This window comes from Vulpes vulpes, chromosome 16 (assembly GCF_048418805.1).
Source record: "Vulpes vulpes isolate BD-2025 chromosome 16, VulVul3, whole genome shotgun sequence".
NCBI lineage: Eukaryota > Metazoa > Chordata > Mammalia > Carnivora > Canidae > Vulpes > Vulpes vulpes.
In genome coordinates, this window is record NC_132795.1 from 4,875,970 (window position 1) to 4,903,569 (window position 27,600).

At 62.7% G+C, this 27,600-nt stretch overlaps 2 protein-coding genes across 5 annotated transcripts in view; one reads left to right on the plus strand and one right to left on the minus strand.

Moving 5' to 3' along the window:
• Window positions 1-539: 539 nt before the first annotated feature.
• The window catches only part of OBSL1 (obscurin like cytoskeletal adaptor 1), a 28,614-nt gene continuing 1,553 nt past the window's right edge, over window positions 540-27,600 (plus strand). Inside the window, exons 1-21 of one of the 4 annotated variants that reach the window (XM_072741531.1) lie at window positions 540-1,656; window positions 4,408-4,677; window positions 4,763-5,014; window positions 5,185-5,487; window positions 5,646-5,942; window positions 6,940-7,212; window positions 8,285-8,557; window positions 9,165-9,437; window positions 12,272-12,544; window positions 13,283-13,558; window positions 13,635-13,922; window positions 14,104-14,379; window positions 14,978-15,247; window positions 15,376-15,648; window positions 16,654-16,920; window positions 17,756-17,868; window positions 18,288-18,444; window positions 18,755-18,916; window positions 19,218-19,322; window positions 19,647-19,916; window positions 20,567-20,752. In XM_072741531.1, coding sequence (XP_072597632.1) covers window positions 591-1,656; window positions 4,408-4,677; window positions 4,763-5,014; window positions 5,185-5,487; window positions 5,646-5,942; window positions 6,940-7,212; window positions 8,285-8,557; window positions 9,165-9,437; window positions 12,272-12,544; window positions 13,283-13,558; window positions 13,635-13,922; window positions 14,104-14,379; window positions 14,978-15,247; window positions 15,376-15,648; window positions 16,654-16,920; window positions 17,756-17,868; window positions 18,288-18,444; window positions 18,755-18,916; window positions 19,218-19,322; window positions 19,647-19,916; window positions 20,567-20,715 — 5,886 coding nt within the window. In that variant the 5' untranslated portion in view covers window positions 540-590 and the 3' untranslated portion in view covers window positions 20,716-20,752. Of the gene's footprint in view, window positions 1,657-4,407; window positions 4,678-4,762; window positions 5,015-5,184; window positions 5,488-5,645; window positions 5,943-6,939; window positions 7,213-8,284; window positions 8,558-9,164; window positions 9,438-9,823; window positions 10,141-12,271; window positions 12,545-13,282; window positions 13,559-13,634; window positions 13,923-14,103; window positions 14,380-14,977; window positions 15,248-15,375; window positions 15,649-16,653; window positions 16,921-17,755; window positions 17,869-18,287; window positions 18,445-18,754; window positions 18,917-19,217; window positions 19,323-19,646; window positions 19,917-20,562; window positions 20,753-27,600 lie in introns of those variants that run through there. The other 3 variants (XM_072741533.1, XM_072741532.1, XM_072741534.1) reach the window with 3 other exon arrangements.
• On the minus strand, window positions 20,832-26,952 carry TMEM198 (transmembrane protein 198). The gene is made up of 5 exons (XM_026002079.2): window positions 26,814-26,952; window positions 26,306-26,510; window positions 23,387-23,962; window positions 22,101-22,303; window positions 20,832-21,743 (listed from the first exon to the last, which is right to left on the minus strand). Exons 2-5 carry the CDS (start codon window positions 26,469-26,471, stop codon window positions 21,606-21,608), a joined length of 1,083 nt encoding a protein of 360 aa, XP_025857864.2. The 5' UTR covers window positions 26,472-26,510; window positions 26,814-26,952; the 3' UTR covers window positions 20,832-21,605.

Consider the following 27,600-nt stretch of genomic DNA (forward strand, 5'->3'; position numbering starts at 1 on the left):
AGAGTGGGATTCGCCGGGGGGACGGATTAGGCCAGCCCCTCAGCCCTTCTGGGGCCCCCTTCCAGCAGGCAGCCGCTGGGCCAGCCTGGGGGGGGGGGGGGGGAAGGGCTGAGGCTGGGGCTAGAGCCGGGGCTAGGGTGGGGGGCAGGTGGTCCCGCCTGCTCTAAACTTAGCCTCGGAGGAGCCAGTCTGGGCTCCCGTCCTTCCAGCTGTGTCATCAGAGAATATTTTTGGGATTGGCAGCTGCAGGCGCCTCTGCCACTCAGGCCCAAGGCTGGCGGGCGGTTGGGGACCTGGCGGCTGGAGGTGGGAGGGAGGAGGGAAGAGGCCCGGGCTGTGGGAGGGGGCTGGGAGGCGAGGCTCCCGGGCGCAGGAAGCCAGGCCGCGGGCAGAGGCGGCTGCGGGGCCCCTCGCGGCGAGGCGAACAGGAAGGACTGCCCCGGGCCGGGCCTCCCTCCGCACCGCCCAGCGCCGGGCCCGGTAAGGACGAGCGCGCGGCGGGGGCAGCGCTCCGCGGCCCCCCCCGCCCCGGCCCGGCCCCGGCCCCGGCCCCTCCGCGCCGCCCCCGGCCCCTGCGCCCCGCCGCCGCGATGAAGGCGGGCTCGGGGGACCAGGGCAGCCCCCCGTGCTTCCTGCGCTTCCCGCGGCCCGTGCGGGTGGTGAGTGGCGCCGAGGCCGAGCTCAAGTGCGTGGTCCTGGGGGAGCCGCCGCCCACCGTGGTGTGGGAGAAGGGGGGGCGGCCGCTGGCGGCCTCCGAGCGCCTGAGCTTCCCGGCCGACGGCGCCGAGCACGGGCTGCTGCTGAGCGGCGCGCGGCCCGCGGACGCGGGGGTCTACGTGTGCCGCGCCCGCAACGCGGCCGGGGAGGCCTACGCGGCGGCCGCCCTCACCGTGCTGCAGCCGCCCGAGCCCGCGCCCGCGCCCGCGCCCCCAGCCCCCGCCCCGCCCGCCGCGCGCCCGCTGCAGCCCCCCGGGGCGGGGGATGGGGCCGGGGCCGGGGCCGGGGCCGGGGCCGGGGAGGGCGCCCCGGTGTTCCTGGAGGGGCCCCGCTCCCAGTGGGTGCTGCGCGGCGCGCAGGTGGAGCTGGCCTGCCAGGTGGGGGGCCTCCCCGCGCCCGCGCTCCACTGGGAGAAGGACGGGATGGCCCTGGACGAGGTGTGGGACAGCGGCCACTTCACGCTCGAACCCCGCGGCGCCCAGGGCGCCCGGGGCGCGGGCCTGACCCTGCGCATCCTGGCGGCGCGGCTGCCCGACTCGGGCGTGTACGTGTGCCACGCGCGCAATGCCCACGGCCACGCGCAGGCGGGCGCGCTGCTGCAGGTGCACCAGCCCCCCGAGAGCCCGCCCCAGGACCCCGACGACGCGCCCAAGCCCGTGCTGGAGCCGCTCAGGTGCGCGCCCAAGACCTTCTGGGTCAACGAGGGCAAGCACGCCAAGTTCCGCTGCTACGTGATGGGCAAGCCCGAGCCCGAGATCGAGTGGCACTGGGAGGGCCGCCCGCTGCTCTCCGACCGCCGCCGCCTCATGTACCGCGACCGCGACGGCGGCTTCGTGCTCAAGGTGCTCTACTGCCAGGCCAAGGACCGCGGGCTCTACGTGTGCGCCGCGCGCAACTCGGCGGGCCAGACGCTCAGCGCCGTGCAGCTGCACGTGAAAGGTACTGGGGGGCCCAGCGCGGCCCAGGCGGTGGGGGGGGGGCGGCAGGTGGCTCAGACCAAGCCCTGCCCGCCTCCTGCCCGCCCGCCAGGCCGGCGAGGGGCATTCAGTAGGTCTCCAGGGTACCCGGGAACCCGGAGCAAACCCCCCCCCCCGGGGTGATGCCCAGCTTTAAGGACTGATCCATGTACCCCCCCCCCTCCCAGGGAGCGCTTCTAGCCCAGGGCATGTCAGCTTCTTTGTTGTACTCCTCCTCCCTCAGCGGAAATCCCATGGGGGCCTCCCCCACCCGCACCCCCACCCCCACCCCCACATCACAACTGGCACAAGGAACATTTTCTGGGTGAAGTTTCAAGGTCCACATTTATGCCGCGTACTTCTAAGGCCTATCAGTGGGAACAAGGGTGCTGTGTTATTGAACACACACGTTTTAAGACGAGGCTGCACTCGTAACCCATCTCCTCCAGGAACCCTGCGGGGAAAGTCTGGGGCTGCAGGCGACACCCTGAGCAACTCCCGATTCCCACCAAAAGTAGGCTTGAGGGAGGAAACGCGCCCCTTTACGAAACTGCTCTCCAAGTTTGAAGGCAGAAGGTGAAGGAGAGGACATTTCTGTTTCAAAGCTGAGTCCGTGACAGTATCTCGCCAACACTTAACATTGCTCATACGCAGCAAAGTCAGAGGAGAAGAAAAAACACCACCACCGCCAACTCCCACTGGAGGTTAAAGCTCTCAGTAGTAGGAGTTTATCACAACTCGAGGGATTATACCTCTTTACTAGTTACTACCCACCTCCTTCCCTCCGAGGAAGAAAACTTGGCAAATCTCCATGCCTGGCACGCAGTCAGCCATGTGGCACCTGTGCTGCCTGAGGTCTGATGTGCCCAGGCCCGCCGGGGCCACACTAACCCCGTGGGGAGGCAGAGCTTCCCAAAGCTGCAGGACAAACCTGCTGCTCCAGCGGCCTCATCACCCACTCGTCACGTCCATCATCATGCTTTCTTTCTTTTTCTAAAGGTTTTATTTATTTATTCATGAGAGACACACAGAGGCAGAGACACAGGCAGATGGAGAAGCAGGCTCCCTAGGGGAGCCTGATGCAGGACTCGATCCCAGGACCTTGGGATCACAACCTTAGCCGAAGGCAGACGCTCAACCACTAAGCCACCCAGGTGCTCCCGGTCATCATGCTCTCTTCTTGTGAAATGCAATTTCGAAAATGACTAAAGTACTTGATCTTTTTAAAACTTTAATTGTACTTTTAAAATCATTTTTAATTAATTAATTTTCATCAACATAATTGTACAGTTTAATTCTCATCCCCTATTCTCCCCCTCCATCCCCCCTCCCTTCTGGAAACTAGCAGTTCTATAGTTTTCTTTTTCTTTCTTTCTTTCTTTCTTTATTTATGATAGTCACACACACACAGAGAGAGAGAGAGAGAGGCAGAGACATAGGCAGAGGGAGAAGCAGGCTCCATGCACCGGGAGCCTGACGTGGGATTCGATCCCGGGTCTCCAGGATTGTGCCCTGGGCCAAAGGCGGGCGCCAAACCGCTGTGCCACCCAGGGTTCCCAGTTCTATAGTTTTCTATAGTTGAATCTGTTTCTTGATTTGTGTTTCTCTATCTCGCTTTCCCTGCCTTTGCTCATTTGTTTCTTAAATTCCACATGTGAGTGAGATCCTACGGTATTTGTCTTTCTCTGACTTCTTTCACTCAGCATTCTATTCTCTAGCTCCATCCATATGAAAACGACTGAAGTACTTTATTTTTTTAAACTTTTTTTTTACTGAAGTACTTTATTTTATTTTTTAAAGATTTTATTTATTTATTCATGAGAGACACACAGAGAGGAGAGACACAGGCAGAGGGAGAAGCAGGCTCCATGCAGGGAGCCAGACGCGGGACTTGATCCCAGGACCCTGGGATCATGCTCTGAGCCAAAGGCAGACACTCAACCGCTGAGCCACCCAGTCGTCCCTGACTGAAGTACTTTAAAAATGAAATTTGACTTAGACCAGGGGTGCCTGGTGGCTCAGTGGTTGAACATCTGCCTTTGGCTCCGGGCATGATCCTGGGGCCCTGGGATCAAGTCCCATATTGGGCTCCCCGCAGGGAGTCTGCTTCTCCCTCTGCCTATGTCTCTGCCTCTCTCTGTGTATTCTTTGTGAATAAATAAATTAAATCTTTAAAAAAAAATTTTTTTAAGAAATTGGACTTAGATCCTTGCAGGATTTGTGTCAAGCTTCCGAGGGGTCCCAGGAAGCAGCTTGAAAATCACTCATATGACCAAGTCCTCCATCTCTTTCTCCACTTTAAAGTCAAGAAACTGGGGCTCCTGGGTGGCTCAGTTGGTTGAGCGGTTGACTCTAGATTTCGGCTCCAGTTATGATCTCAGGGTCCTGGGACCAAGCCCCGCGCACGGGGTTCCGCACTGCAGGATTCTCTCTCCCTCTGCCCTCTTCCCCTAAAATAAATAAACTTTTTAGAACAAAAACAAAGGAAACTGAGGCCCAGGATCACTAAAATGGCCTTGCTCAAGGTGACATGGCGGATGAGTGTCAGGGTCCGATGAGAATTTAGGCCATCTGATTTCCCTTCTGGTGCTTTTTCTGTGATTCCAGAACACCTGCTGGCCCTGGGAGAAAAGTGGCAGGAGACTACCGAGGGTGTAGGCAGTTGATGATGCAAGGAGTCCTTCCCCTGGCCGGCCCTCTCCCGAGCCTTCTCCTGTCTCTCCCCTCTCCGCAGAGCCCCGCCTCCGCTTCACCAGACCCCTGCAGGATGTGGAAGGCCGCGAGCACGGCATTGCCGTGCTGGAGTGTAAAGTGCCCAACTCTCGCATTCCCACGGCCTGGTTCCGAGAGGACCAGCGGCTGCTGCCCTGCCGCAAGTACGAGCAGATCGAGGAGGGCACTGTCCGGCGCCTCATCATCCACAGGCTGAAGGCAGACGACGACGGGGTCTACCTGTGTGAGATGCGGGGCCGGGTGCGCACCGTGGCCAACGTGACAGTCAAAGGTGCGGCTGGCCGGGAGGAGGATGCTGAGGCTGAGGCAGGCAGATGCCCAGACCCCGGGCTGAGGGATTCCCGTCCGCATCTCAGGGCCCATCCTGAAGCGGCTGCCCCGAAAGCTGGACGTCCTGGAGGGAGAGAATGCGGTGCTGCTGGTGGAGACCCAAGAAGCTGGGGTTGAAGGGCGCTGGAGCCGCGATGGGGAGGACCTGCCGACCACCTGCCAGAGCAGCTCTGGCCACATGCATGCCCTGGTCCTTCCAGGGGTCACCCGAGAAGATGCTGGCGAGGTCACCTTTAGCCTGGGCAACTCCCGTACCACCACCCTGCTCAGAGTCAAATGTGAGGACGTGACAGCCCGTGGGCAGACTCCTCAAGGGCTGGGCAGGAGGCTCTGGGCAGGAGGGTGACCAGATCGATCCCAGAGCCCCGGGTGGCGACGCAGACTCAAGGTGGGGGGGCCGTGGGGAGGTGGGAGCATGGCTGGAATACAAACCCTGCCTCCGTCTCAGGTGTCAAGCACAGTCCCCCCGGGCCCCCCGTGTTGGCGGAGATGTTCAAGGGCCATAAGAACACGGTCCTGCTGACCTGGAAGCCTCCCGAGCCTGCTCCGGAGACCCCCTTCATCTACCGGCTGGAGCGACAGGAGGTGGGCTCCGAAGACTGGATCCAGTGCTTCAGCATTGAGAAAGCCGGAGCCGTGGAGGTCCCCGGAGACTGTGTGCCATCGGAGGGCGACTACCGCTTCCGCGTCTGCACGGTCAGCGAACACGGCCGCAGCCCCCACGTCGTGTTCCATGGGTCCGCCCACCTTGGTGAGTCCATGCCACAGCCCCAGCCTGTCAGCGGGCACACCCATCGCGTCCTCCCCATCATCTCTCCTCCTGTCCCCAGCCTCTGGTCCCTGGCCTGTTACATGCCTTCCACCTGCCACCCCTCCGGTTCTGATGGCTGCACTCCATCCCCGTGGCAGTGCCCACAGCTCGCCTGGTGGCAGGTCTGGAGGATGTCCAGGTCTACGACGGGGAAGATGCTGTCTTCTCCCTGGATCTTTCCACCATCATCCAGGGCACCTGGTTCCTTAACGGGGAAGAGCTCAAGAGTCACGAGCCAGAGGGCCAGGTGGAGCCCGGGGCCCTGCGGTACCAGATCGAGCAGAAGGGCCTACAGCACAGACTCCTCCTGCGGGCCGTCCAGCACCAGCACAGCGGGGCCCTGGTTGGCTTCAGCTGCCCGGGCGTACAGGACTCAGCCGCCCTCACCATCCAAGGTTGGTGCTGGTGGGGACCAGGGTGGACAGATGGGGTCAAGACACGGAAGGCCCATGTCAGCCTACATGCAATGCAGAGGGGACTCCTTATTATCTTCATCAGCCTCGTAGCCACGCTCTCTGGGGTGCTTTGTGGCTTAGGGAGTTCTATCACATATGAGATCTCCAAGACCCGGACCCTGGTCCCTAGCCTCTGACTGCTTCCTGCCCTATCACGTAATCAGTAACGTGATCAAAGCAGCTTCCTGTGTGTTTGGCACAATCCTTATCGTTTTACGTACATTGTTTCAATTAACACAGGTCTCTCATCGGCCCTATAAGGTAGGCTCTTTACAGATGGAGCAACTGAGTCACAGAGAGGTTAAGTGACTTGCCCAGAGCCACCGAGCTTGTGAGTGGTAGTGCTGGGTTATGAAGCCAGGCATTCTGGCCCCAGAGTCACCCTGTGCCACGAGTGGAAACAGGGAGGGGAGGGGATGAGGCACCGTGAGGAGGGCAGCTCTTGGTGGGCATCTGAAAGTGCAGGGGACATGTGGCATTTGCCATGTCACCAATGGATTTGTAAGGCCAGTGGAGGAATTAGTGCCCACGCATAGGGCCGGGAGGCGGGCAGGTGCCAGCATCCTTGCAGGTGGGCGGAGTGAGAACCAGCAACCAGCTCGCATTTCCAGGATGCGAACTGGGATCCCTGACATCAGAGTCACCTGGAGGGCTGGTTTATAAGGCAGATTCACTGGCCCTCACGTGCGTGTGCGGGGCCCAGAAATCTGCATTTTCAGCAGCCTCCCCAGGAATCCCATACACTCAAACCATCACTCCGGAGAGCTGCTGTGGAAGCCCCAGATGATTTTTTTTTTAAACTCCAACAAAGGCATTGCCCCTGACCGCAGTCGTCTGGCCTGACGGGCGCACCCCCCAGCCCCGCACCAGAGAGGGGTACGCATCCTAGGCAGACCGTGACAGGGCGCTGCCCGTGCCAACGCTTCTCCCTGCACAGAGAGCCCGGTGCACATCCTGAGCCCCCAGGACAAGGTAGCGCTGACCTTCACGACCTCGGAGCGGGTGGTGCTGACCTGCGAGCTCTCCCGGGTGGACTTCCCCGCGCGCTGGTACAAGGATGGGCAGGAGCTAGAGCCGAGCGAATCGCTGGTGGTGAAGATGGAGGGGCGCAAACACCGCCTGATCCTGCCGGCCGCCGAGGTCCAGGACAGCGGCGAGTTTGAGTGCAGGACGGAAGGGGTCTCGGCCTTCTTCAGTGTCACCGTCCGAGGTCAGCAACCGCGGTGGTCTGGGGCTGACTCGGGGGGCCACGCAACCCTGCCCTGTGGTCCGCCTGCTTGGGGTCCCTTCTGGGAAGAGCCTGGTGGCCCAGGGGACCTGTTTTCAAATCATCCTGTACTTCTCAATCCTCCCACCACCAACCCCTCCAGCACACTCACCCTCCACGTGCCCTCGGCTGGGTAGGGGGTTGGGAGACGGGAGCTGGTTGTCGATTGGGTACCTACCACGAGCCCAACGTATACTAAATGTTTCATGTGTATACGATCTCGTGTGACCTTCACAACTGGATGAGAAGATCTCCAGGTCACAGGGCAAGAAACTGAGGCTCAGAGAGGTTATGTGATGTACTCATGATCACAGCCAGCAAACACCATAGCTGGGCTCACACCCAGGTCTGCTTATCCCACTGCCTCGGGTGGCCCGAGGCAAGGAGAAGCTTTAAGTGCAGTGGTGCAGTGGTTCTCAAGCCAGGCCATGCTCTGGCTGCTTCAGAACCACCCCAGAAGCTTGTTCTCAATGCATATGCTGGACCTGCTGCGCCAGACTCTCCAGGGTAGAGCCTGGGGTTCCATTCTGGGAGGGCAGCTCATCTTCTCGCTTTGAGTGGAAATCCTAATTAAGCCGCATTGCCAGGCGGTCCTGCAGCTGCTGCCTACATGCCCCTCGTGATGGGGAACTTACTACCTGTAGAGGCAGCCGTCTCATGGTGGCACTGCTGAGTCGTTGCCGCCTCCTGCCCGTCCTGGGGCCAGGGCTCGGAGCCTCCCTTACAAAAGCAGCAGCAAGCATGGCCCTGATGTGGCCCATGATAGTGACCTCCTCTCAGCGGGGATAAAGGTAGTCTGTGCCCCCCTCCCCCAGTGTACCCCCCTAGCTGCCCCGACCCTCTGGGGACTCACGGAGCACTCAGGTGCCACATGGTCTGCGTTGCCTCACCTGCCATGCACTCAGTAGGCCTCGCACATCATGGCCTTCACCCTCCCAGTGTCCTCCGGGCAGGAAGTTGTCTGGTGTGTATGTGGGGGGGGTGTCTATGTGACCCCGTCTCTGCCCCCCACCAGACCCCCCGGTGCATATCCTGGACCCCAGGGAGCACGTGTTCGTGCACGCCATAACCTCGGAGTGTGTCATGCTGACCTGTGAGGTGGACCGAGAGGATGCGCCCGTGCGCTGGTACAAGGACGGGCAGGAGGTGGAGGAGAGTGACTTCGTGGTGCTGGAGAAGGAAGGGCCCCACCACCGTCTGGTGCTGCCTGCTGCCCAGCCCCCGGATGGGGGCGAATTTCAGTGTGTCGCTGGAGACGAGCGCGCCTACTTCACAGTCACCATCACAGGTGGGGGGCCAGGTGGGCCCATGTGACACCGCCCGGGCCCGCTGTCACACTCTCAGCCCTGGGCCACCGTCCCCTGGCCCTGCTTCCTTCCCCCCGGGTGATCTCGTGTCTCCTCCTTGGTCTGCACCCTAAGGTTCAGTCACCCACAGAAAATGCCTTGTCCTTGACCCTGGCCAGGCCAGGGCTACAGGATCCCCAGGGAAGCTCCGACCTCTCCGTGCTCCTGCAAAGGGCAACCCTAATGCGGGGCGGGGCACCCCGTGCTAGAAGGGTGAGAAGGCCTCGAAAGCCTACGGGAGACCCAGGCTCCATTCGGGCACTCAGCTGTCCTCTCCCGGGTCCCACTCATCAGTCCCTGTCCTGACCCCGAGAACAGGGCATGTTTCTATAGCAGAGGCTGACCCTGTGGTCCCCACCCTGCCACTGCACCTGTGATGCGTGTCGGTGACCACAGCTGTCTCTCCAGTTGGGAGCGGCTGTGAGACCTAATGTGAGAGCAGGCTCCCTTCCTCAGTGCATGGCCCTCGTGCCAGGAGGAGGGGGCAGGCACGGATCACGGGAGGCACCGGGGCCATCAGTCCCAGCCGTGACTGTCCCCGTCCTCTAGATGTCTCCTCGTGGATCGTGTACCCCAGCGGCAAGGTGTACGTGGCCGCAGTGCGCCTGGAGCGCGTGGTGCTCACCTGTGAGCTGTGCCGGCCGTGGGCCGAGGTGCGCTGGACCAAGGACGGGGAAGAGGTGGTGGAAAGTCCTGCGCTGCTGCTGCAGAAGGAGGACACCGTCCGCCGCCTGGTGTTGCCCGCTGTCCAGCTTGAGGACTCCGGCGAGTACTTGTGTGAAATCGATGACGAGTCGGCCTCCTTCACCGTTACAGTCACAGGTGTGGGTTCACCCCAGCTGCCCCGGGGGGCACCAAAAGATGGTCCTGAGCCCTTGGGGGGAGCTGGCCACCCACTCCCTAGTTAGCACACTGGGGAGGAGGGAGGTAGGGCTGTGGTGCATGTGCCAAGGCTCCTTGCCCGGAAGACCCTGGGGCCCCTGTCCGAGTGAGCCGTCTTGTCCCCAGCACCAGGGCCAGGAATAACTGCCCCACCGGCTCGTTTACCGGGCACTTCCTGCGTGACGGCCAGAGGCCGCGGACACACGTGGTCTCTGCTCTCCGAGAGCCGCCAGCCTAGCTGGGGAGGCAGCTATTAACCAGGGGTCGCAAACGGGCAGTCCATAGGGCCCCATGCAGCCCACAGATGTGTTTTGTTTGGCCTGCAGAGTCTTACCAAAGTCAGGACAGTTCAAATAACAATCCGGAGTTATGCGTCCTCTTGAAAAAGCCGAAGACCCGGCGGCTCTGGTCCCGCTTCCCCCCATGGCGACGAACAGCTGGTGCTGAGTAGCAGCTGCCCCCCTAATATGGGGCCCACATTCCTCTGTCCTCCCACCCCCCCACCCCCACCCCCGCCACCGCCGTTCCTCTTTGCCTCTCCCCAGACTGCTTCAGCCACTGACCTTACCTACCCGGCCCCCGTGGGCGTTTGAGTTTGCGACCCCTGTGTTAAACCAATAAACGCGCAAATAAATGTACAGCAGACACCTCGTGACAAGTGCCGTGAAGGATGAGAGCAGAGGGCTCGAGAGAGAACAGGCGAGTCAGGGAGGGCTTCGGGGAGAGTGGCCATGCCCCCCGTAGGAGCCAGCCCTGGACGCCCGGCGGCAGGCAGACAGACAGACATGCCCCCTCCCCTCCCCTCCAGGAGCGCACGGCCTAGCAGGAAAGCCAGGCTCTTTAGAGGGTCTCAGACTGTGGATGGTCCGGTGTTGCGGGGCCTCGGGGCTGCTGACCTCTGGGCAGGCGGGAAGCGCCTCCAAACCGGAAACTTGGGGCAGGGCCTGAGTTAGCCAAGCGGGGTCAGGTTTGGTCTGACCTGGGGAGTGTTCAAAGCTGGAAAAGCATAGGACGACTGTGGAAGTGATGGTGCTTCATTCAGTGCTGGAAACTTTGGAGGCTGCAGCTGATCAGTGCCAATCCCAGCATGTGTGTGCGTGTGTGCGTGCGTGCATGTGTGTGTAGGTGGGCTTTCGGGTGGGGGGGTGGATGTTGCAGGGCCTAGGCAGCTCTGGGGGGGGGCACAGAAGAACCCCGCTGGCTACACTGGAGTATCCCTCCGGCACCTGATGCTGTCCTGCTGCCCTGTGCCGTGCCCTGCGTCGAGAGCCTCGGTCCAGACTGAGTGATTTAGCCCCCCTTCCCGCACCCCCTGCCTTCCAGATAGTGTAGCCTGGCACAGACCAGCCACAACGCCTTTCTGCACACGTTCCACCCTGTAGTGAGGCCCTTCAGGCTCTGGCCAAACATAATGGCAGCTACACACATTTCAGCCCACACTTGGCCTCCCCACAAAACACCAGACTCTTCGCAGGGAAGTTGACACAAGCACCACCTCGGCTTTGGGCCAGGGAGGATCAAGTGTGATGCCAAGCTGAGGTCCCACAGCTGTGCAGACAGCCCAGCCCCAGCCCCACACCCTGTCTCCACCGACTGCGCCCACCGCCTCCCCTCCCCCACCCAGGCAGCCGCGCTCTGCAATCTGCCGCCTCGCCGGGCCCCAGGGAGCCAGCCTGCATCCTCTGGACTCTAGAACAGGCCGTTAGGGAGGTGGGTCGTTAGGGAGGTGGGGCGCGGAGGCCGCGGACTTGAGTGTGTGCTGGCGAGCACGTCAGCCCGTGCGGGCCTCTGCAAAGAGTGGGGCCGGGAAGCTGGCAGTTCCCGAGCCTCGCCGCCAGGCGGCTGAGCAGTAAAGGCGTCCTAATAGTGTCCTGGAACCTAGAAGATTCTGGGAGGCGTCCAGGGTGCGTGGGAGCCCGAGCTACCTTGGGGCCCGGCACACCAGTCACTTCCAGGCTTGACACAGATCCTTTTTCTGTGGAGGAGCGACCAGTTCGGAGCGGTTGGAAATGAACTCCCAGAATCAGCGTTTAGCGTCCCCGGGGATCTCAGACGGGTGTGGGCAACCCCCCCAGGCCCAGATGCAAACATCGTTACTGGGCTCTGCCGGCCTTGGCTTGCGATCCCTACCACTGCTTGCAGAGTCGGAGCCTCCCTTTCGCAGATGGCAGTTCTTCTTCCTGCCCCAGAGTAGGCGTAGTCTGCTGTGATCTGAAAGAGGTTGGGTGATCACTCCGTGCCTCAGTTTCTACATCTGGAAAACAGGGATAAAACCCTACCTACCTCTCCAGATTGCTGTGAGGGTTCAGTGTGTAAAGCGCTCGGGCCTGTTCTGGAGCCTGTTCGCTGTTACAGATCCAGGGTCTCTTATTCACAGCTCTGACCTAAAAAAACTTCTTAAAAGCAAGTCTTTCTGCAAGTTTGGGGTTCAAAGCCTTGGCAGTAGGACCTGAGCTTAACTGCTGTGAAACTGGTTCTACTCTTTAATTCTCCTGCTGAGAGCATGTCTGTGTGTTACACTGCAGAGAAGTCGGCGGGGTCATTGGTGGGGAGCATGCCCGGGGTGGGGGTGGGGGGGTAGGAGGAGCAGGTGATCTACGATAAATGCACCATCTCTGGGATCTGAAGTGTTCTGGGTCCTATCACAGCCCTGGCCTCAGGGATTTCAGAGGGTGATCCTTATCACTTATTACCGTGAGTGGCAGGAACTTCGAGCTGCCAGGGAGGCGGGTGGTGAGTTTGTGACAGCCTGTGACCCCATCCCCACCCCACAGAGCCCCCCGTGCGCATCATATACCCCCGGGATGAGGTGACTTTGATCGCCGTGAGCTTGGAGTGCGTGGTGCTGACATGTGAGCTGTCTCGGGAGGATGCCCCCGTGCGCTGGTACAAGGACGGGCTGGAGGTGGAGGAGAGTGAGGCCCTGGTGCTGGAGAGTGACGGGCCACACCGCCGCCTGGTGCTGCCCGCGGCCCAACCGGAGCAGGGGGGCGAGTTCGTGTGTGATGCCGGAGATGACTCTGCCTTCTTCACTGTCACCGTCACAGGTGGGTCGTCTCTGGGCCCCCTAGGGAGCTAGAGTTGCAGGAGGCTAAGGGACAGACACCTGACCTCCTCACTTCCTGCATCTTAGGGGCCCCCCATCTGGCCCAGGAAGCCTGCCCTCCCCCAACTTCCTCATTCTCAGCCATCTGAGAGTGCTGGCTTGCCCAGATCAGGCCATGACAGTGACTCGAGGTCTGGTGAGGACAGCCCAGCAGTTAGGAGCATCCATTCATCAAATATGTATTGAGCAACTACTATGTGCTCAACCCAGTTCTGAATGCTGACAGAGTAGCAAGCCAGTAAGAGCAAACCTTCAGTTCTCCACTAGAATTCAAGGATTCGAGGAAGGACAGACAACTAGTAGGTGATAAGTCCGTCAGAGGCTAAGCGGGGACAGGGGGTGCGGAGTGGGCAAGGCTTAGGGAGGGGTGTGCGTCGGGGTAGGGCTGGGTCTACCTTTCTGTCCGTGGGACCTTGGGCAAGCCACTTTCCTCCAAAGAGTCCTCATGTCCTTGTCTGTAAGGTGAAGCCAACATCAGCGCCCTCCTAGGGAGTCAGGAGTAGCTGTGGAAAGAGCTCAGGGTGCCCAGCACAGCACCTGGCACACAGTAGGTGCCCATGGATTGGGGCCAGACCCAAGAGCTGCTCTGGGAAGAGAGAAGGCTGAGGAGCCGGGGGCCAGGCAGGTTGGCTGGAGGCCTGCTGGGTGAGCCTGAGCACCTCTCCCCTCTGTCCGCCAGCCCCGCCAGCAAGGATCGTGCACCCGGCAGCCCGCTCCCTGGACCTGCAGTTCAGGGCTCCGGGGCGCGTGGAGCTGCGCTGCGAGGTGGCCCCTGCCGGGTCCCAGGTGCGCTGGTACAAAGATGGGCTGGAGGTGGAAGCGTCCGACACGCTGCAGCTGGGAGCCGAAGGGCCTGCTCGCACCCTGACCCTGCCCCACGCCCAGCCTGAGGACGCCGGGGAGTATGTGTGTGAGACGCGTGATGAAGCCGTCACCTTCAATGTCAGCCTGGCTGGTGGGTGCCTTCTGCCAGCCTGGGTGCGGGGGATGGGGTAGTGAACCCCAGCCGACAAGCTCCTCTCTCTGTCCAGAGCCCCCAGTCCAGTTCCTTGCCCCAGACGCAGCCCCTGCCCCCCTCTGTGTGGCCCCCGGGGAGCCGGTGGTGCTGAGCTGTGAACTCTCCCGGGCTGGCGCCCTCGTCTTCTGGAGCCACAACGGGAGGCCGGTGCAGGAGGGCGAGGGCCTGGAGCTCCGTGCCGAGGGCCCCCGCCGCATCCTCTGCATCCCGGCTGCAGACCTGACCCACGCAGGCCTCTACACCTGCCAGTCCGGGTCAGCCCCGGAGGCCCCCAGCCTCAACTTCACTGTCCAAGTGGCTGGTAAGTACGGCCAGGGAGGACAGCCTGAGAGAGTTGCACCCCCAAACCCATACGAGTCTCCCCCGCTTCTCTAGCATGCCTCGTCCATCCCTCAGTATCTTGCGTCCCACTCCCTGCCCGCCCCCTGCCCCGTAGCCCACAGGCCTCTCCCTCCTGGTGACCCCCAGCTCTGACCCCACAGAGCCCCCCGTGCGCATAGTGGCCCCCGAGGCAGCCCAGACGAGGGTTCGCAGCACCCCAGGCGGGGACCTGGAGCTGGTGGTGCACCTCTCCGGGCCGGGGGGCCCCACACGCTGGTACAAGGATGGGGAGCGACTGGCAAGCCAGGGGCGGGTGCAGCTGGAGCAGGCCGGGGCAAGGCAGGTGCTGCGGGTGCGGGGGGCACGGAGCGGGGATGCAGGGGAGTACCTGTGCGACACGCCCCAGGACAGCCGCATCTTCCTCGTCAGCGTGGAAGGTAACAGTGCTCCCCTCACACCCCATGGGCCCTGGTACCCCAAAGACCACCCCCCTGCACCGTCCCGGGATGCCCTCACCCCCCAACTCCTTCCTTGCTACTTCTGGTTCCCACCAATGCATGCACGGCTCTCACTTGGATGAGGGGGGCAGGCCTCCTTTCTCCAAGAACCCCCTGGAGGAGGCATAGCCCGGTGGTTAAACACAGGGACAGGGGCTCTGGCATCAACCGGCCCAGGTTCCCACGTGGGGTGTGCTTGCTGGCCCCGTGTGCTCCTGGCCAGCACCTTCACCTGCCCGAGCCCCAGTTCCAAAGTGGGGGGACAGTGCTTGTTTTGCAGGGCTGCGGTGACAGTTAAATAAGATAAATAGGGTCCGTGGCAAATTATCCATTGGGGAGTCAGAGAGGTAGGGAGCCGGGCCAGGATTGAGAGGAGGTGGCTACGAGTGGCAGGGCGCTGGCATCTTGTCCTGTGGGACACCCCCACGGGCCTCGGGAAGGATCTTCCGAATAACTGGGAGATGTACCCCCAGGAGAGGATGGAAAGGAGGGAGAGGGGAAGACCCAGCCCACCTCACTGCCTGACCCCACCCCCCAGAGCCTCCGCTGGCCAGGCTGGTCTCAGAGCTGACACCACTAACCGTCCACGAGGGTGACGATGCCACGTTCCGGTGTGAGGTCTCCCCACCAGACGCCGATGTCACCTGGCTACGCAACGGGACCGTTGTCACTCCAGGGCCCCAGCTAGAGATAGCGCAGAACGGTTCCAGCCGCACGCTGACCGTGCGGGGCTGCCAGCTGGACGACGCCGGCACCGTGACTGCCCGTGCAGGGGGCACGGCCACCAGCGCCCGGCTCCACGTTCGAGGTCTGGCCCTGGGGGGGTGGACGGCCTTGGCTCCCGTACCTGTCTGCGCCTGCCAGGGAGAGGCCAGGGAGTGGGGTGTCGGGCTCCGTAACCCCCGCCCTCTCCCTCTCCACCCCCCCCCACCCCAGAAACGGAGCTGCTGTTCCTGCGGCGCCTGCAGGATGTGCGGGCGGAGGAAGGCCAGGACGTGTGCCTCCAGGTGGAGACAGGTCGAGTGGGCGCAGCAGGGGCCGTGCGCTGGGTGCGAGGTGGGGAGCCCTTGCCCCACGACTCTCGCATGTCCATGGCCCAGGATGGCCACGTCTGCAGCCTCTTCATCCACGGCGTCGTGCTGGCCGACCAGGGCACCTACGGCTGTGAGAGCCGCCACGATCGCACCCTGGCCAGGCTCAGCGTGAGGCGTGAGTGTCCTGTCCTCTCCTAACGCCTCGCCGCCTGCCCCCCGCCCCCGCACAGCCTTACCTGGCTGGCCCAGGGCCCCTCAGGCCCCCACCAAAGTGCCCCTCACCACTGAGGCAAGTCAACCCTGCCTGGCCTCTAGAAGTGTGACCCGAAGCAGCCTGCCCAAAGCAAAACCCTCCTTTTTCTAATGTTTTCTACGTACCCTAGAAGTCCGTGTGGCTTTTGCGTTCCATTTCACACGTCCGAGTTGGCCTTGCTGTACACATAAATGTCATACTCTGGAAAGCCCTTGCCGTGTTTCTCCCTCAGTCACACGCCCGGGGATACACGGGCCCAGGTGGCCAATAGCAACCCCACCCCACAAGCTGGAACCTTCTATCATCTGTGAGACCTTACACAGGTCACTTCACCTCTCTGAGCCGAGGCTTCTTAAGAAGAGGGCCCCTCCCTACTTCAAGGGCCTTTGGGAAACACACGGAGAGAACCTGAGAAATGCCCACACGGAGCTTGGTAAACGGTTGCTGTCGCTGACACGTATTCTTTTCTAATTTATTTCATTCATTTAATCACAATAAACCCCTGTCTCAATGCTAGTCACCTTGTACAACTGGGGAACGAAGACCCAGAGAAGTCAAGCCGTTGGCCAAAGGTCACACAGCACACACGCGATGTGGGCAGAGCTAGGGTCCAATCCCAGTGTGTCTGACTTCAATTTCTGTGCTCCTTTCGGTGTCACAGCACCCCTCACCCAGACTCCTCAACCCTCTATCCACATAGCTTGTCCCCTTCGTGGGTGCCCTCTCCTGACCGCAATCGGCCCCTCCCCCACGCTGGCCTGCTGTGCTCCTTTCTCCCTGTACTCTGGTTCTGGGCTTTCTTTCCATAGGGGCTCGGGTTGGGTGTTAGAGGTGGTACAGGCAGGGCCAAGGGATGTGTGAGCCCTCAAAACCCCTGCCCAGAGCTGGAGCCCTCATTCTCCCTCTCTCCCCGTCTCCCCCAACCAGCAAAGCAGCTGAGGGTGCTACGGCCTCTGGAGGATGTGACCATCGTTGAGGGGGGTAGTGCCACCTTCCAGCTGGAGCTGTCCCAGGAGGGTGTGACTGGGGAGTGGGCCCGGGGTGGAGTCCGGCTGCAGCCGGGCCCCAAGTGCCACATGCATGCAGAGAGCCACACTCACCGCCTGGTACTCAGTGGCCTGGGCCTGGCCGACTCGGGCTGCATCTCCTTCACGGCGGATTCCCTGCGCTGTGCGGCCAGACTCACTGTGAGAGGTGCGGATTCTGGGACCACTGCCTGCTTACCCACTGTGCTGAGTGTGATTCTACTGATCCCCCTGACCGTTTGGCCCCCACTGACCTGTCAGAGTGTGACACCCCTGCCACGTTGGCCCTGTGTGGCCCCAGAGACTGCCCTGCTTGAGCATGGATCCTCTGACTTATCCGATCATCCAGTGTGACTCCCTTCACCTTCCAGTCCCTGTGAACCACTGACCATGCCACCATGAGCGTGCTTATGCCAGTGTGGTCCTTGTCGTCTGCCTGCCTGGCCACGGCCTCACTGAGCACTCTGAGTGTGACCCCACTGACCGCACCTGCCTGCTGTGACCCCCACTGCCTGCTTCGGTGTGTCACTCAAGTCCCAGGAACCCACTAACTGCCTCAGGGTGACTCCACTAGCACTCTGCTTGAGTGTCCCACCATGTGCCCCTTGACCACATCTGCCCTAAAGTTACCCCCATTGCTCCTCTGAGCCCATCATGTCCCCCAATGGGCAGTGGCATCTGTCCATTCCTCCAAAGTGTGGTCCACACTGACCATGCTTGCCTCAGGATGACTTCACTGGCATCTCTGCTTTGGTTGCCCCCCCCCCATGCCCTTCTAGCCCCCAGCATGTCCCCCACTGGCCACCTTAAAGTATGTCACCCCCAGCTGGCCACTCCTATCCCATTGACCCCTGTGGCCCTGTCGTGTCGTCCACTGAGCAGCGTCCCACTTGGACCACTTGTCCCAGCACATCCCCCACTAGTGGCCTCCACTGATCACCCTTCCTAGCTGTGTCCACCACTGACCTCTGTGTCCAAGTGTGTCTTTCTCCTCCTGTTCCCAGAGGCCCCAGTGACCATTGTGAGGGGGCCACAGGACCTAGAGGTGACCGAGGGAGACACAGCTACATTGGAGTGCGAGCTTTCCCAGGCCTTGGCCGATGTCACCTGGGAGAAGGTCAGAGCCCAGCCCACCTTGGCATCATAAGGCCAGTAACAGTGCCCCGCCTGGAGGGATGTGCCTGGCGCTGTGCTCAGAGTTACGTTTACACCTATCAGGCTAACCCTTCCGACGACGAGGACGGGGGCGGCCCTGTGAGGGAGGCTTGGCTCTCTGCATGTGCTCCCTAAGGAGCCCGGGGCGCAGTGGGGTGAAGGGCTGCCCAGGGGCAGACAAAAGGGGCAGAGCGCAAGGTCCCCGATGGTGACACCTTCCCAACGAGGCCTCCCCAGGGCGCTCCGGACAGCCAGGTCCCAGCTTGGGGCCCGAAAGGCCTTCGCCGCGCCCGGACGCGGCCTGACATCCACAGGCGCCGCCGCGGCCTCCCGCGTGTGTCCAGCCGAGGTCACCGCGACCCTCCGCATCTCTCCCCGCAGGACGGGCGCCCGCTCACGCCCAGCCCCCGGCTCAGGCTCCAGGCCCTCGGCACGCGTCGCCTGCTCCAGCTGCGGCGCTGCGGCCCCTTGGACGCCGGCACCTACAGCTGTGCGGTGGGGGCGGCTCGCGCCGGGCCCGTCCGCCTGCTCGTGCGCGGTGGGTACGGGGCGCTGCCCGGGCCGGGCACTGCGGCGGGCGGGGCCTCCCGAGACGGGGGCGGGGCGCGGGCGTGGCCTCCCGAGACGGGGCGGGGCGCGGTGGGGCGTGGGCGTGGCTTCCCGAGACGGGGGCGGGGCGCGGCAGGGCGTGGGCGTGGCCTCCCGGGACGGGGGCGGGGCGCGGGTGGGACGGGGGCGGGGCGCGGCGGGGCGTGGGCGGGGCCTCCCGAGACGGGGCGGGGCGCGGGCGGGGCGCGGGCGGGACCGGGGTCCGGCCCGCCCCGCCTCACGCCCCGGCCCCGCCCCAGAGCGCAGCGTGTCGGTGCTCTCCGGGCTCCGGCCGGTGCGCGCCCGCGAGGGGGACAGCGCCACGTTCGAGTGCACCGTGTCGGAGGTGGAGGCCGCGGGGAGCTGGGAGCTCGGAGGCCGTCCGCTGAGGCCCGGAGGCCACGTCCGCATCCGACAGGAAGGTCGGCCCGACTTTCTTCCCGCGCGGGCCCCCCGCTGCCCCGCAAGGCCCCGCCCGCGAGGCTAAGCCCCGCCCCGGCCGGCCCGCCCCGGCCCGCTGGGCCCCGCCCCCTGGCCCTGCGCGCTGTCTCCCGGTCTCCCGGGTCCTCGGCTGCCAGCCTCGGTCCTGGACTGCTCCTCTCTCCCCATCGGTCCCCGCGCACACTTGCCGCGTCCACACCGACCCGGGGACCTGCTCCGGCCACCCTCCTCCCCGAACCCCCCCGGGCGCCTCCTGCTCGCTTAGCGCGTCCCCGCCCCCAGGGAGGAAACATATTCTGGTGCTGAGCGAGCTGCGCCCGGAGGACGCCGGTGAGGTCCGCTTCCAGGCGGGACCCGCCCAGTCCGTGGCTCAGCTGGAGGTGGAGGGTAAGCAACAGGGGAGGGACGGTGGGGACGGGCACCATGTGGGCACCATCCCCCCCCACCCCCGGGACTGGCCGGCCGGCGGCTGGTCCTGGGAACGCTGCCTCCCCCCTCCCTTCCTCGAGGGACTCTTCTGGGGAGGGTCACAGAGGGCAGGCAGCGCGTCCCTGGGGGGGGGGGGGAGACTTTGAGGTAGGGGTGCAGAGAACGGGCTGGTGCCTGGCGATCCGGGACCAACCAGGAGAATGCAGGCGGAGGGAAGATGCCCCTCTCCCCCTGGGGGCCCTGCGTGTCCCTATTAACCTGAGCCCTCGCCCTCACCCCCAGCCCTGCCTCTCCAAATGTGCCGCCGCCCCCCTCGAGAGAAGACCGTTCTGGTGGGCCGCAGGGCGGTGCTGGAGGTGACCGTGTCCCGCTCGGGGGGCCACGTGTGCTGGATGCGGGAGGGGGTCGAGCTGTGCCCCGGGGACAAGTATGAGCTGCGCAGCCACGGCCCCACCCACAGCCTGGTCATCCATGACGTGCGACCTGAGGACCAGGGCACCTACTGCTGCCAGGCCGGCCGGGACAGCGCCCACACTCGTCTGCTGGTAGAGGGTGAGTGAGGCTGACTGGGCCGAGGTCAGAGGGGGCGCCCGGGAGCCGGTGGGCCGAGACACACCTACCACAGGTTTTCCAGAACTCGGGCTGGCCGGTTGGTTCTGGGGTGTGCTGGGGGTGGGGGTGGGGGAGGGGCTGGGGAGAGGAGGGGGCCCCATGCTCTCCACAGGAGCCATTTGGTTCAGGTCAGCTGCTCCCACCTTTCTCTGCCCTCTGCTGTTCAGGCTCCGACCGCACCTGCCTCTCCTGAATGCCCCATTTGTGCCCTAGTTCCCGTCCTTGCCACCCACCAGCCCCCACCTGCCTCTCGTCCCCCTCCTTGCTCTCTGCCCACCGGGCTTTGGCCCGGCTCAGCGAGCTCCACAGCCGTCTGAGCGGCCCGGCTCCTGAGCTGGTCTCAATCCCTTCCTCTTCCACCCTCCGCCTGAATTCCTGCATTTCCTCCGGATCCAGGCCTTGCCCAGCCCTAGCTGGGGGCTGACCCCCACTTTCTGCCCCCACAGACACCCCGGCAGAGGCCCAGAAAGGGTGGGGCAGAGGGTGAGGACCCAGCTCTTCCTGCGTGGGTGCCCAGGCTCTGCCAGGGGAGAGGATGGTGGTGCCCACTGTCTGCCCAGCCCCACGCCGAGTCATTCCTCTGCAGGTAGCTAGGAGGACCGAAGCAGGCCAGGCAGGTGCCCCCGGACAGCTTGGAAGGCGTGTGCCCACACCCTGGGCAGGGGTGGGGAAGCAGGGGAACCAGAGGTGTCGGGAGACAATAAAGTGGTATAGTCCTGTCCCCTGGCTCTCTGTGTGATGTGGGAGGGCAGAAGTTGCCCGGAGCCCCTGTGTAATTAGCGACACAGGACACCAAGGGCGGCAGTGCTTCCCATTTGGCCCTTGAAAGTGCCAGCCACTGAAGACCATCACCGCTCCTGGCAGAAGCCACACAGTTTGGCACGTTTATAAAATATGTAAAACAGGGTGGGGTGAGGGGAGACAGAAGCATGAGGTGTCCAGGGTGGCACGACAGACACCAAACATGCACCGTGCATTTAGGCCCCCTCCCCCAGCCCCTCTCCCTAGCCCAGCCCAGAGCAGCACCCCCCACCCCCATCCCCTGCCACTGCTCTCAGGCTGGTGGCTTTGCAGAGGACAGGGGACCAGGGTGGAGGGTGCTGCCGTTTGCCCCATGGACAAGGACAAGAAGCCTTAGGTGAGTCTGGGTGAGAGGTGGAGCGACGGGGGAGGAAGGCAGACCTCCTCCACTTAGACATGCAGGAGAGTGGCCTGTGGGACCCCAGCAGTGGGAGAGGAGGCAGGGCCAACCTCAGAGAGAAGCCCTACCAGTCAGAAGTCTAAGGCAAGGGTCCCAGTGTCCCCTCCAAGCCCACCCCTCCATACATACAACACACACACACACACACACAGGCGACACACTCACAACCCTGAGCACACCCCAATAGGGCTCACACCCCGCATCCCTCGGGAGCCCCTCTGGAGCTTGGGAAGAGGCTTTCCCCTTAGGCCAGGCCTAGCCAGAGACAGGTTCTCCCTTCTTGTAGCCAGACCAGCCCTCTTCAGGGTGGGGAGAGGGAACGGCCAACGGCCACAAGGCCAGGCAGGCTGCGTGGTGGCCCAGCAGGCTTCCCCAAGCTGGCGGAGCTGGTGACCGTAGAGTCTAGGTGGGCAGGAGCAGCAGTACTGCTATACCCGCACTGGGGGTCCTGAGCAGGCCGTCAGCGGCCCCCGAGACCCATACTCATAGTCCGCATCTGTGGGTGAGGCCATGAAGGAGCTCAGTGAGCTCCCTGTCTGCCGGTCCCGGAAGCTCTGGATGTAACTCTGCGGGAGAGGAAAGACAGGTGTGAGAGGGCACCCCAGACCCTCCCGGAAAGCCCAACATCCTGTCCCTGCAGCCCACAGCCTGAGACTCACCCCAGATCTCTCCGTACCAGCCCTGCCACCGCACCCCGCTACCGTACCTCATTAATATTCATACTCAGGACACCTTTCCTCTCCCTCTCCCTCCTAGAGCCCTGCCAGCCGGCAGGCTCCTGGTGCAGGGGTTACAACAGGTGGACAAATGCTAGGCCTTCTAGAGCGTGGTGAGCCCCCGGGGGAGGAAGGCCCTCTCCTGCCCGCGGAGTCTGCAGCACTCCCCTCTCCCCCGTGCGGGCTGGAGAGGCTCAGGGTGCTCACCGGGGAGAGGACATCTCCATTGAAGCGTTTGATGGGCACCGGCCTGCGCCGATAAGCAGGGTCAGGGGGCCCAGGCCTTGGAGGAGCCCGGGGGCCTCTGGGGGGTGCCCGAGGGGGTCTCTTCTTCCTCCGCTTCTCCTTGCGCTCCTCCTGCTGCCGGATCCGCATCAACTGCACGCGTCGCCGCTGCCGGCTAATGACCACTGTGAGGGGATGGGCAGAGAAGGGTCTCATGGGCCCACGGGCCTGTCTCCCCCAAGTCTCCCCGCTCCTCCCTACCTGAGGGCTCCAGGCTTCTGGATTCCCTTTGTCTGGGACCCCCCAGTCCCCCTTCCTTTCCTGGTCTCCCACCCCCAAGATGGGATTTCTGGCAATTGTTTTTTTTCTTCCAGAGGTCATATGGTAGAAGATTCCTAGACTTCTAAGTACTCCCTTGCCAGCTGTTATCCCTTTGCCCACCCTGAGCCCCCAGTGACTCACCTAAACCAGCCATCATCCTCTCTCATCCAGACGACCACAGCCTCCTCCTCGCCGGGCCACCCTTCCACACTGGCCCTCCCCGATGTTTTCTACACTCAGCAGCCAGCATGAGCATCCCAAACCCTCAATGAGAGTCTATCCCCCAGCTTTAAACCTGCAGTCGCATCACATTGCCTTCCTGGTAAAATCCAGAGTCCTCATCGTGGCCCACGGGGCCCACACAAACGGCATGCCTCCACACCCCCCCCCAACACCCCCCAGTCCACTTCCTCAGCAAGCCAAGCTCTTTCTTTCTGGAGACCTGCCCTTGCTGTTCCCTCTTCTCTGGGTCTTTGCATGTAGCCTCTTATCCTCCAGCACTCTACTTACATGTCACCTCCTCCAAGTGGCCTTCCCCGACCACTCTATCTGTAATAGCCTCTACAGGTCCCTTGTTCACATTGCCCCGCATATCTCTTCCGTATCACCGCAGAGCTGGAATTAGCCAGTTTGTTTGCATGCCAGTGTCTGTCTCCCTCCACCTGAATATAATCCCATGAGGGCAGGCACTTTTTCGGTCATATCCCCTGTGCCTGTAATGGGCTTGCCTCAAAGCCACACAGCCCCACACCTTGTCACAGAATGGATGGTGGGGCTGAGGTGCTGTCTCCCCAGACCCTGAGCCAGTCAGCTCTCCAACCGTACTGAGGCCTTCGGCCGCTGGTGTGTACGGCTCCTTCCCCCACACCCCGTTCCCACTGTCCCCCCCACCCATCATCCCTGGCCACTCGTTTCTCTCTCACCCACCCTGGCCTGGGCCCTCTCACCTTCTGTGTGGGAGTCACCCTCGGCTGTCACCCGCCACTGCACCAGAACTCCCATCAGGCTGAGCAAGGGCCAGAGTGCCAGCAGGGCCCAGCTCCGCCAGCAGAGGGGAGGGACTGGGGCGGCTCGCAGTCGCTCCACCGCATAGCGCCCCAGCAGCAGCAGCTCGGCAAAGTAGTCGGTAGCAGTGGCAATGAGCGCAGCACCGGTCACGGCGGTGGCCAGGGTGGTGAGTGGTCGGGGCCAGCGCAGCGTGAGCAGGGCACAGAGTAGGCCGCCCCCCAGCAGCAGGCCTAGTGGGCCCCACACGGAGCCCGGCTGGTAGTAGGGCGCGGAGCCCAGCAGGGCGGCAGCAGCGAGCAGCAGGCCGAGCAGCAGCCCGACCAGGAAGAGGCCCACGCTGCGCACCAGCATGGCCACCAGCCCGCAGAGCAGCCCAATGCCCAGCGCGATGCCCGCACTTGCCCCGGCGCTCAGCTGCGTCTCCAGCACCCGCTCTCGGTAGCACAGCAGGAAGATGACCACCGAGCCAAACAGCAGCCCAGTGAGGAAGAGCACTGCCTTGAAGCAGCGGTAACCTAGAGGGGAACAAGGGCTAGTGAGGGGCCAAAATGAGGGCACCTGGCTCCAGGCAGGAGATCGGAGAGGTCATGGACATGGAATCACATGGGAACCAGGACCAAGATGCTAAGATCAGAGACTTGGGGGCCACTGGGGTCCTGAGGGCATCAGTGATGGGACCACTGAGATCCAGAGAGGTCAGAGAGATAGGTCATTGGGAGTCCCTGGGAAAGCAGAGAGATAGAGTCATTGAGATGAGCACGGGGTCTTTAAGGCTCAGAGGAGTCAGATAAATCATTGCTGTCAAGAGTGAATCAGTGATAGGGTCGTTAGGATCTTTGGAATAATAGGGGTCAGAGAGATAGGCCATTAGAGTCACAAGGGGATCAGCAATTAGAACCATTGGGGCCTTGGGAGGGATTGTTCAGAGAAATGAGGTATTTAGAAGTCAGAACTTGAGAGATGAGGGTCACACAGGTTCAGAAAGATGCGGTCTCTGAGGGGTCATAGGGCTTCAGAGATATGACATTATTACAAAATAACAAAGAGAATGGAGAAGCAGGGTTTTGGGGGAGGGGTTCCAGAAGATGAGGTCATTGCAAGTAGGGGAACTGACAGGCATGGAATTGTTGAGAATATTAAAGGCATTCTGAGAGAGGGTAACACTGAGGACAGAGAAATGGGAGATGGTGGTGGGGAGGGGCCAACAATGGCATCACAGGGATCAAAGTGTTAGGAGTAATAGAAGGAGACAGAGAGATGGAAGGTAATGAGATAAGTGGAGATGGGTGGGGGTCACTAGGGTCACAGGGTGTCAAAGAGGATTATAAGGGGAGACAGTGGTCATAGAGTTTCAGCAAAATGGAAGTTACACCCATTAAGAGGACCTGGAAGGTAGATAGTGAACTTGGAAGGTAGAGGTACCTGGACTTGTGGATACTGAACACTTGGGAAGATGGAAGTCAGAGATGGAGGTCAAGGGGTCAGGGAGCACCAAAGAGAAAGTTCATAAAGAGGAGATTCAGCTTTAGGAATGAGGGGAGGCATCAGAGCCCGGGGGGTTCTGGGGTTAGAAAGAGGAATAGGACATGCACAAGGGCACAGTGTCTAAGATCCTGGGAACGAGGGCATCAAGGAGGGTAGGGTGACGGGGAAGCCCAGGAGGGGGGGGAATGTTGGGCTGCACTGTGCTTCTACCCACTGCAGAAGGAGTGGGTATGGGTAGTGGACGGCATGAGGGGACAGACTCCTTGGAGACCCAGAATGTGTCCTGAACCCTTGGAAGGGCACTTCCTCTTGCTCATTCCGCAGTTGTTCAGCCTAGAGTTTGGGGGTGGAACGGGAGGGACCATCTGGCTCCCATCCGGGCCTACTATGCCGCCATTCTCGGGGCGGGGGGTGGGGGGCGGGGAGTATAGAGGCTGCAGAGCCCTGGTCTTACGGCACCTCTGCTCAGCCTGGAATCCAGACCTCTGTACTTCCTCCAGTTGCCTCTGATGCTCCCCCTGGAGGCCCCCAGCCCATGGAGTTTGCTGTCCTCTCTGAAATTCTGTAACTTGCTGGAGTCACCGGGCACTTACTCCACTAACCCATCTGGCACCTTTGTGCAAATTAGAAAAAGTCATGTCTTCCCTTAGGCAAAGCAGTCTGTGTCCAGGCCTAGAGTTTGGCAAGTGAGCATGGGCCTGGATTTCAGCCCCCAATTGCCTATTCAACTGAACTCCCTTGTGCGGTGCCCATCCTATACAACTGTTCGTGGCAGCCCCGATTACTAGAACCTACCTTATAGGCTATCTCCCTGTATGTGACTACCATCCAGCACATTCTAACATGTATTACAGCTGTGAATGTTCCAGAAGTCTCTCCCCTATCCGACAACATGCCCTGTGGCAAAGGCCTAGGCTCAATCACCCTGCTAAACGTTTTCAGTGCCCACGTAGCACAGTGACCCAAACACAGCTTCACCACCGTAGCTATTATTTATTGAGTGTCTGCTATTTTCACAACAGCCCTATGTGAGACGAGTATCATTATCCCCACTGTTCAGATGAGAAAACTGAGGCTCAGATGGGGCGCTGTGCTAAGGTGTCACGATTAGTAAGGCGCAGAGCCAGTTTCAGAGTCAAGCATGCCCAATTCAAAAACCTGTGTTTTCTAGGATCTAGAGTCTAGATGATCCATGAACATGTGTGGGATGAAAGAAAGAGAAAAGAAAGATAGCTGCTCGTGGTGGTGGTGGTGGTGGTGGTGGTGGTGGTGGTGGTGGTGGTGTTCGGAGGTTGTAGAGATCTGGGGAGCCCAGACAAATAATTTGGGGAACCAGTGGGGAGCCCAGATGAGGGACGAGATAGGGGTCTCACCGAAGAAGCAGTAGACGACTCCAAACAGGCAGCACATGATGCAGACGAGGGCCGGCAGTGCCTGGTACCTGCGCTCCTGGGGATGCTCACAGGGCGCACCCCAGAAGGCATCATCTGGCTCGGGGGGCAGCAGCTGGAACCGCAGGGTGGCCACGGTGCCTGGCATAGTGCCGGGAGTGGAAGGGAGTCACCCTCCCAAGTCAGCCTGACAGAGAGGAAGTTGGGGTCAAGGAGGAGTCCCGGGTCCCTCCACCAGGGCGGGGGCGAGGATGGGAACGGGGGAACCAGGCAAGGACACCAGTGCACAAAGGAGTGGCGGTGCCCCTGTCATGCAGCTCTGGACGCATTTCTGGAGTGGAGCAGAAGACACAGGGCAACAGAGGGCCCGCGTGGGGGGCGGGCCGGGGTGAGGAAGTTGAAGGGGGCGCTGGGCGGGGCGGAGAGGGGCGCAGACGCCGCCCGCCAAGTCCTCGGCGGGCGGCCGAGCCTGGGGTCGTCCGAGATCTACCTGGGCTGGAGGCGACCTGAGCTCCGGAGCGGGAGAGGCCGCGCAGGGCCCGGAGGGGGGGCCGGGCCGGCTGGGGTCCGAGGCAGGTCCGCCGCGCGCGGAAGGGCGCTGCTGGGCCGGGGCGGCTGGTCTCCGTGCGGCGGCGGCGCCGCTCCGCCTCCGACGGCGGCCGGCACCCCAGGCCCGCGGAGTCCGGGGGCTCGGGCGGCGCCCGCGGGAAGCAGAGCGGCGGCGGCAGGGGCTCGGGCTGCCCCGGAGCCGCGGCCCCATGCCCCGAGCCCGCCCGCGGCCCTTGGTGCTGACGGACAGCTCCGGCCTCTGCTCCTGACGTCACCCGGGGCGCACCACCCCGGCAGGGGCGGGCGGCTCCTGACGTCACCCGGGCCGCACCAACCACGCCGGCGAGGCGGGGGACTCCGCCCCCCGCGTCCGCCTCGCCCGCACTGAGGAGGGGGCACTTCCGGGGGTCCTTCCCCTTTAACCTCCCCCCCCCCCGCGCCGCCTCCGGTCGTCGGCGCCCGAGACCCCGCCCCGGGGGCGGGGCCCTCGCAGTGACACGTCGGACAGCGGCGGCCGCGGCCGAGCCTCCCGCGCGCCGCGCTGCGACCGTGCGCCGAGCCCAGGAGGCCCGCGGCCGCGTCGGCGGGGAGGGAGCGGGCGGCCCGCGGGGCCCGGGCCCTCCGGATCCGCCCCCTCCCCGGGCCCGGCCCGCCCCCTCCGAGCCTCCCGCGGCCGCCCGCGGTCCCGGCGCCATGCGCGCGTCGCTGCTGCTGTCGGTGCTGCGGCC

What these genes read in the sequence shown, in the direction of transcription:
- TMEM198 (XM_026002079.2), bottom strand. Translation starts at nt 26,471, where the DNA reads ATGCCAGGCACCGTGGCCACCCTGCGGTTCCAGCTGCTGCCCCCCGAG. An exon ending in GGGTGACTCCCACACAGAAG is followed by an intron (nt 22,304 to 23,386) that starts GTGAGAGGGCCC and finishes ATCCCCTCACAG; the next exon opens with TGGTCATTAGCCGGCAGCGG. An exon ending in ATGGAGATGTCCTCTCCCCG is followed by an intron (nt 21,744 to 22,100) that starts GTGAGCACCCTG and finishes CCTCTCCCGCAG; the next exon opens with AGTTACATCCAGAGCTTCCG.